At 51.8% G+C, this 9055-nt stretch overlaps 1 protein-coding gene across 1 annotated transcript; it reads right to left on the bottom strand.

Annotated features, from left to right (window-relative positions):
• Nucleotides 1-2422: 2422 nt before the first annotated feature.
• LOC117845698 (uncharacterized) lies at nt 2423-5664 on the bottom strand. Its single transcript, XM_034726763.2, has 2 exons — nt 4057-5664; nt 2423-2908 (listed from the first exon to the last, which is right to left on the bottom strand). Exons 1-2 carry the CDS (start codon nt 5362-5364, stop codon nt 2819-2821), a joined length of 1398 nt encoding a protein of 465 aa, XP_034582654.1. The 5' UTR covers nt 5365-5664; the 3' UTR covers nt 2423-2818.
• Between the last annotated feature and the right edge of the window lie 3391 nt (nt 5665-9055).

Genomic DNA, 9055 nt, shown 5'->3' with positions numbered 1-9055 from the left:
CTCTTCTCCCCTCGCGGCCGGCGCACATGGCCGTGCCGTTACGGGCGGCAACGCCTCGTCACCGGGACAAGCCACTTTCGTCTCTCTGCGCCTCGCCGCACGGAACCGCAGAAAAAAACTGGCCGTCCCTGCCGCCCCTGGTCCATCGACGGCGACGGCTGCCAAGATCTCCAATCTTCCAGTGCAAGAACGGGCCGAACGCGAGCCCCTCCTTTCAGGACAGGATACTTTTTTTTACAGGTTCCGTGTTGCACTGTTGCACCCTGTGTACAGTCTGTAACGGGAGGAGCACACGAGCTAGCGAGCGAACGGAGGTGTCGCGTGGATTGGACTGGATTCAGCGGGAAAGGAGCAGAGGTCAGGAAGCAAAATAATTCGCAAGTTGCCGGACAGCGTCTCAGCTACTTTGTTTATGGCAATGGCAGGCGGCCGGCTCTGTGGCGCGGCCGTCGGCGGTAGGGAGGATATAGGTCGCCAACTTGGAACCCCTGGTGACGTATTTTTTGTGTTTTTCTATACGCTGACCGTCTGGTATCGGCGGGGCAAGCGTGCAGCGGATTCAGCGTTCAGACGGGGGCGTGCTGCGAACAAGATCCTTGCACGAGTGGTACACGATATGGCCATGTTTAGTTACCTCTAAAATCCCAACTTTAGCACTATGCAAAAAGAAGATTCCCCATCACATCAAACTTGCGGTACATGTATGAAGTACTGAATGTAGATGAAATTAAAAACTAATTGCACAGTTTTGTTGTACTTTGCGAGACGAATCGTTTGAGCCTAATTAGTCAATATTTGGACAATAATTCACAAATACAAACGAAACGCTACAGTGTTACTGTAGTATTTTTGGTTGTCCAAAGTTGGGCAACTAAATAAGGCCATGATATTGGTTAAGATATTGCTGGATATCTGAAGAGTTTCTGAGTTCCTGTTGCAAGCTGTACACACTTCAGGTACAGAGAGAGAGGGCCAGATCAGATGCAAATTTGGCCTGTAGGTTCAGCTAATGGCCCTGACCTCTCCAATCTGGCTTCTTGCGTAGAGTATGACCTCTGTTGGAATACGTCGTCCGTAGACCGTAGGATAGCTCTGCAATATCAACATGGGATATGTTGAAGATATTTGAGTTGCTGACCATCCAGTTTGGGCGTTGGAGCGGCGCGACCTTTGAAATGGTTGCCTTGCTTGATTCCGACGGAGCTTGTTCACGCCTCTTGTTTTCGATCCTAGCAGCAGCAGTGGTGCACGACACCACAGTCTTCAACGAATTGCTGAATATTTCCAAACCTATCGCTGCAAGCTGTTCACCAAATCAGAGGCAAACTTTGGCATTTGGCTGGCCCAGCGGTTCAGTTAGCGCCGCTAGTCTCCCTCACCATTTCGATCAGATTGGTCAAATTCTATCCATAATTGGCATCGAAAGCGAGCGATCAACCCCGATCGAATCGACGTCGTCGTCACATCTTCCGTGGCATGCACAAGCACAACACAAGAAGTCGCCGCACTGAACTGAACAACAGGAACACCCAGGTCAGGTCAGCTGAAGGAAGAGCCTTGGGGCAGCGCCCAACTGCGTTTGCGTCCGCGGATCAGCCTCGAAATTTAATTCCTCTTCCTGCTCCGTCAGACAGGTCATATTCTGATGCTGCTATAAACAGGATGATTGGGCGCGAAATTTTCTCTCCGGAACAGCTGCCAAGGAACAGGGCACCGGGACACGGGCCATTGGCCCCTGTCTCGGCCAGCTAGCCGGGATAGTGACCTGAGAGTGTGCAGTGTGCGCAATGCAATGGAGGTGATGCCGATCTTGTCTCACGGAGATCGCAATTATATCCGGCAGGAGATCCAGGATCGGTCTTGAGATTTTGAGCATGGGTTTACACATTTTGGGATCATGTGTTGCATTTCTGACTGACAGTGATGAGAACCGACAGGATAAACGGGATATCTAGAGCAGTCATTTAAAAGGAGTCAGCATTCGTGACAGCTAGCCTAACCAAATGGTTGGCTGAGATCTTCAAATTCAGAAAGTTCTATTGGTGGTATTCATATCCCGTCGATGTCAATCTGTGCAATCTCTAAGATATATGTTTAACTGTTTAAGTGCTAGTCCAATCCTGAATAAATCAGAGTTCTTACAGTACGCTAGTACCCTGCCTAGGCAAAAATCAGTCCGTCATCCATACAAAAACTTCGAATACATGGAGTTTTCCGTGATCCAATTGCTGGGCAAAGCCAGGAACTCTGAGATGAAAGTTCTCTGCTTCTGATCTGAGTTGCAAAAATGAGGGACCTACATTCAGGTCTGCCATATGCTCGCAACGAGCCTTTTCAAAGTACTTTAGACATGTTCACCTCGCGGAAACACCGCGAATACAGGAGTAACGAGATCACAGATTCAGAGCAAAAGAAGGAATCATGAGAAACAAGTGCAACTAGATAAAAGGAACAGGGGAATGTGGACTCCAAACCTCAAGCAAAAAAAGACATGGTTGACGATCCAACATTCTCCTATAACCTGACAAGGCCAAGCAAGCATACCCTAGCATCCTGTACACAGCTACAATCCAGCATCATTAACTTAGCACCCAAATTCTCCGCTAACATCCCCTGAAACCTCTCTTCACTGACGTTAGTGACCAACCAAAGCACCCTCACTCCAAACCACATGTGTATTCACATAAGACATAACCAAACCGACCGAAACCAGCTGTTATTTACAGAAGATCAGCACACCACACCCCCTCGCGCAGCTGCTCCGCTCTCAAGACTCCGACAGAGAATGGAGCAGACTTTGGTCCATAAAATTCCTGATTTACCTAGCCAAACTAGTAGCTGCCACTGATCCAGCTCTGCAGCCAACCCCTTGTCGCTGCTCCCTCAGGTAGCCAAGCAAAGTCTCAGCCTGCAAATTATACAACAAAATCTCTCAGTGACTCCACAACTTCTGTAATCTGGAAGCATTTTTCAGATTACTAAAAGAGATCAGCACATGCATTTCTACTTGTAAACCAGAGTGCCAGACAAATGAGGGCACATTTGTTCCAAGGTAGGTCTTCCTCTTCTCTATTTAAGGCCCCGTTTGAAGACAGGAAATTTACTCTACATACTAATTAGAAGTATTAAATATAGTTTAATTACAAAACCAATTGCATAAATGAAGGCTAATTAGCGAGACAAATCTATTAATCCCAATTAGTACATGATTTGACTATGTGATGCTACAGTAAATATGTGTTAATCATGGATTAATTAGGTTTAATATATTCATCTCGCGAATTAGCCACGGCTTATGCAATTATGCAATTAGTTTTATACTTGGTATCCAACATCCGATGTGACTTAAACTAAAAATTAGTCCACGGATTCAAACATCCCCTAATTAACACCAATATTTCACAAGAACTACGCGTTTTCTTAATTTAACAAGATATGTTGTTTCCTCGAAGAACCAAAGCTAGCAGGCAAAGGCACATCAGTGTTGACTTGCAGAAGACAGCAAGCATCCTCCTGTGCCATGAAGATTTAACAGATCCACGACTGAACTTGAGAAATGTAAAAAATAAACAAGTGCGTATCTTCACAATGTGAAACGAATCCAGAGGTCAACACCTGAGTTTGTGCATGCCACCTAGCACCATCGCCTTTTAGCAACCATGGATAACACTGAGCATTTCTTATGAACAGGTAGAAATCTACCTAAACCACGAGTACATGTATAGTGAGTCCTTTCCTTTGTCTAGGTTTAGTGTACTTTTCAGTACTTTGTGTCAATCGGGCTTCAATCAAACTTCAAACTAAAATGACTTCGTTGTATACTGTTTAGTACAATCAGTTCTAGACTGACGGGCAAAGTGACTTCAGTCACATCAAACCCTCAAAAGACTTCAACATCGATCTACCAATCAACAACTGCAATATTACTGAAATAAATTTTAGCAAATCATGTCCAATTCCAACCTACCATTGACTAGCCAATAGGATGCAGCTAAACCTAAAGAAGCACTAGTACTGAACTTTGTTAGAGAAGAAGGTAGAGTTTGTGTTGTGTACCTTGTGCTTGGCACGGGCAGAACCGGACTGTGATAGCGCGACAAGCGGAGGGATGGCGCCCTCGCGTACAAGAAGCGCACGGTTATGCGGGGAATCGGAGCACAGTTGCAGCAGCGCCACCACGGCGAACTCTTTCTCCTTGGCAGGGCCGTCCTCGATCGCCTCGACCAACGCGGGGATCCCGCCAGCCTCCACCACAGCTTCGCGGCCCTCGGCGATGCCCGCGAGGCTCCCCAGAACCACCATTGCCTTCTCGCACGTCCCGCTGCCGCGCTCGCCGATGAGGTGCACGAGGGGAACGATGGCGCCGGCGCTGACCGCGCGCTCCTTGTTCCTGCGCGCGGAGCAGAGGCGGTAGAGCGTGGTGAGAGCGTCCTTCTTGCCGCGCGTGGAGCCCGCGGAGAGCAGCGCGACGAGCGGCGGGATAGCGCCGCAGGCCCCGATGGTGGCGCGGTTCTCCTCGATGCCCGACAGGCTGAGCAGCGCGCAGGCAGCGTTCTGCTTAGCCGCGGCCGTGCCGGTGCGGAGGGCGTAGACGAGCGGCTTGATGGCGCCCGCCGCGGTGATGGCCGAGCGGTTCCGCTCCTCCAGCGAGAGGTTGAGCAGCGCGGTGACCGCGTTCTCCTGCGCGACCGGGTCGGTGCTGCGCAGCAGCGGCACGAGCGCCGGGATGGCGCCCGACACGCCGATCAGCTCCCGGATGTCGGAGCGGTGCTTCGCGAGCAGCCGTATCCTGGCGGCGGCCGCGCGGCGCGCGTCGGGCGCGGCGTCGGGGCCCAGCGCCTGCACGCACGCCAGCACGAAGGGCTCGACGCGCTCCAGCGGCGCCGCGTCCGGCGACAGATCCATGGACTCGAGGTCGTTCAGATCCACGGCGGCGGCCGGCGCGTCGGATCTGGGCGCCCACGCCGCCGCCGCCATCGCGAGGCGCTCGAGCTCCCCGGAGATGTCGGAGCTGAAGCTGGAGTAGTCGGAGAAGTCCCGCGACAGCTCGAGCAGCTCCGTGGCGGCCGCGTTGATGGCGGATGACGACTTGGCGACGGCAGCCGGGTGCGCTGGCCCCGCGGTGGCGGCGAGCTCGCTGAGGTGGAAGTCGATGACGGAGTCGGTGAGGTTCTCAATGTCGGAGTCGCCCGCGTCGCCGTCGCCATGGCGCGGGGCCGGGGAGCCCGGGGCGGAGTCCGGCTGTAGCAGCGCGGAGCGGATGGTGCGCATGGAGCGCCCCGGGCGGCGCTGCGGCCCCGCGGCAGCGCAGGGGCTCTGCCCCGGCGACGGCGAGGGGATCTGCGAGCCGGCGAGCGACACCATGGCGCGGCGGGCGGGAAGGCTGGTGGCGAGTGATGATGAGGGAGGGAAGGTGGGGAGGAGAGGGAGAGGAGGTGGTTGGGCGCTGTACTGGTGCGTGTATACACGTATACGCTGGGCTCGCCGCCGATGCTGCTGCGTACAAGTCTGCTGCCGAGCGCAGCACAGTCCGCGCGCACCGCAACAAACGAGCGAGCACTCCCGCGGCGGAACGGAACGAGATGCGAGTGCGGGGTGGATCTTTGTAGCCGCTTTTGCTCGCCCGGTGACAGGTGGCTGTGCTGCTGCTAGCCCACCGGTTGTTTATGGGTCTATCACAATGACACGTGGGGCAGGGGAAGCTGTGTGCGGAGCTGTCAGTGGGTTGGAGTGGAGTGCCAGTGGCGCCGTGAACGCTGCGAGGGAGCACCACCACGGCCGGGTGGCTTTTGGTGGCTGCTGGGCGTGGCCGGCGCGGGCCGTCATGAGTGGAGTGGGTGCGCGGCGAGGACGGGAACGGAGAGCGAGCGAGCAAGGAATCGCTTTTCCGTTTGCTCGCGCCAGCCGCCAGGCTTACAAACCGACGAGCGACGATCCCTGCCAGGCTGCCACCGCGCACCCGCGCGCGGGGCTCCGGCGGTAGCGTTCGTCTCATCGGGCGGACGGACGTTCGCTCGAGTCTATCACAGCGGTTTGGATTGCATTGGATTTGGATGGGCGTGCGCACGGCAGGCGAGATCCTGGCTCCTCGCTCCTTTTTCCCCACCGGGAACAGAGGCGGCGTGCCGCGGCATTTGGCGGATTTTTGCAGGCACGGCGTGGCGGTGCCGCCAGGGTTGTGGGCAGCGGTGGTGGACGCTTTGCACGCCTCGTGTCCGCGCGTGCTCTCAAAAGGAGGGGCTCGTCCAGTCCCTGGCATCTCAACTCAACTCATCACGCGGCGTCGGCGACGGTCGCGCACCCCGCGATTCAAAGCTGGGTGGCATGGCCGCTTGGGGACAAAAGGCGGCCGGGGCTCAGGTGCGCGTGTGGCGTGGGGGGAGTGATGAAAGCCCCGGAAAATGACGCAAAGCAAAGGGGAGAGCAGAGATGCTCCGGTCTCACGTCTCGACAGGAGGAAAAGGGGAGTGCGGGCTGCAGAAACGGCCACGGCGAATGTGGTGCTAGTTCTTTCGTCTGGTATACGGTGACCACACACACACACACAAGATTGATGTGTTTTACCTGAGCGAAGGAATCGTAGAAATGGTGGCAGTGAGATTTCAAGCTACTTGACTGGCATTAATCCACTCGCTCTGGTTGAATAGCTGGTTGACATTGATGGCTCGGTTACTAGCTGCAATGCAAACCGGCGTGCCGAATTGTGCGGCTCGCTCCAGCGGTAACGGCCATCAACCCACCGTTGGACTTCGATTGCCGTGTTAGAATTTGGGCTTCATTAGCTTGTCCGGTACTACAAAATCAGTATCAAGTACCAATCCGCTGTACTACAAATTTGGAGTGGTGGTGGTGACTGGTGAGCAAAGCACCGCATTGTGTTGCAGTCCCTCTCATGTCCCCGTCCTTTCTTGCGGGCAAGATCCAAATTTCCCTCCTCGTTAAGCGAAGATTGTTATTTTGATTGGTAAGCAAAGATTTCCGTACTCAATAATGAAACTCTTTGCTTCTACACAAGTTCTCAGTGGTACGAGGAGTGATACATGGCCAGCAACTTACCACCCGGGGCGAGAGGCTCTTTATTTTTTCCCGGCCTGCAGCCAACATAGGCCTTTAATAGATCCCTGTTGGACCACTCGTCTTAGCCCACAAATCCTCAACTTTCGCCCACAGTTAGATGCAAGGCCTATTATGAGTCGAACCAGACCTGAATGGGCCGCCCACACTCTGCCGCGAACCGAAGCCCACGTACTCCCCACCTGAATGAGGGCCTGAGGGGCCGTGTGTGCGGCATCTGGGAATTTTTATATTTTTATATTTTTTCTTTTACGAATTTACATAAATAAATAGTCGATCCAAAAATTTGAAGAAATAGACCTCTACTGCCGGATCAAACGGCGGTAGGTAAAAAAAAACTAAAAGGACGCTACCGCCAATTGAAACGGCGGTTGGAGCGGAAACCGCCGTTTCAACTTGCTATAAGTTGGATTAGTTTTATTATTTTGTTTTCGTGTAATTTTTTCTCCGACTTAAAAAACAATATCAAGTTACATTGGAAGCACTAAATATTCGAATATGTCACTATTGGTTGCAATATGAAACTTCCTAATTTGAGAGAGGTAGAGCGCTTCAAGGAAATAATTGAAAATGTATTAACTCCCGACCATTAGATACATAGCTATTTTCAGCGAAATTACAACACATAGAAACGAAATTCGTGCACAACATAAGAACACCAACGACTCTAGAGTGAACAATTAATTATATATTGCAGTGGCATGTGCAGCACGGATGCTATTCTAAACATGTGCCGTTGCTAAACCTAACATGCCTTAGGTAATTGAAATAGCCGGGGATAGAACCATCTCTACTTAGAGATGGGGGGCGATCCTTATTGTGGTGGTAGGGGTACTTGAACCGTACAAATCAAGTCACCTGTGATATTAACCGCCCAAGAATTTGCATCAACTTTGGATTGAACATTCTCCACCTTACGCTCGAGGTCAAAGATCTTGCACTTGAGGTAGTGTATGTACTCTTGGGTTGGCTCAAGAAGTGGAGGATCGACCCACTTCGCATAGCAGCAGTTATCTTCATCGAGATAAGACTAAACATGATGTTAGTTTGTAGCACGAAAAGCTTAGCAAGAGTAAGGAAGTAAAAGCTTGACTCACCAAATCATACGGGCATCGAAAGAAACGCCGACTTCCATCAACGTAGCCATCAAATAGCTGGACGACGCAAGCCATGCTATGGTGACACATTGGCCACGCATCATGGCGGTCATCATAAGGCCTAAGACAGTTTGGAGGGACATAGTTAGCCATGTCATACAGAGGGAAGTCGTCGAGGGGTGCCTCATACTTGGTTGGGCCAAAAGAACCTGGCCAAGTGATGGTGGGAATAGGAGCATCCCCTCCTCCCACGACCTCTACCTCTTGCGGATGCCATTGTTCTTCCTTCTACTCAGTGGTGTGGAAGGATACGGGAGAGGGAGGTCCAATATAAGAAGTGTTGAGATGGAGATGCATTGTGCCCCCATGTGTTCAGTACCCTGTCTTGTTCAATCATCTTGAAAAAAAGCTAGGTATAGGCTTTGCAGGTGCAAGGATGTAGGGCTCAGTGTTGAGTCCCATCTGTCTGAGAAGGCTCACGTTTAGAGTCCTTACAGTCTATAGTGTAGGCTTTTTAGTGACGGTTCACCTCAACAGTGGATTAGCACTATTTTAGTACTGTATTGGCAGCAGAGCAGTATAATGGGAATAGTGTGGAATCTAAGTACTTGAAGCATGGAGATGAAATGTTATCACAGTACAAACAACAATACAATGACATCTAAGGCGCTCAACATGACAAACCTAGAGAGCACCTTCCCTTGGATAAAATACCTTAAGTAATGTAAATTGGTGGATCACAACTATTGTTCTACTGGGTGAACCGGGGAAGTTTCCCCTTCCTCGCTGTTTTGGAGGAAGATTCTTCATCCTGCTTCATCATCTTCTTCTGTCGCTCTTCTTCCTGGAGGAGTTGCGCCTGACGAGTTTCGAATTCTTCCTCC

This window comes from Setaria viridis, chromosome 2 (genome assembly GCF_005286985.2).
Source record: "Setaria viridis chromosome 2, Setaria_viridis_v4.0, whole genome shotgun sequence".
NCBI lineage: Eukaryota > Viridiplantae > Streptophyta > Magnoliopsida > Poales > Poaceae > Setaria > Setaria viridis.
Note: the sequence above shows the minus strand (reverse complement) of the source record. Positions and strands in the feature narration are given on the sequence as shown.

What these genes read in the sequence shown, in the direction of transcription:
- LOC117845698 (XM_034726763.2), bottom strand. Translation starts at nt 5,364, where the DNA reads ATGGTGTCGCTCGCCGGCTCGCAGATCCCCTCGCCGTCGCCGGGGCAG. An exon ending in CTGCCCGTGCCAAGCACAAG is followed by an intron (nt 2,909 to 4,056) that starts GTACACAACACA and finishes TATAATTTGCAG; the next exon opens with GCTGAGACTTTGCTTGGCTA.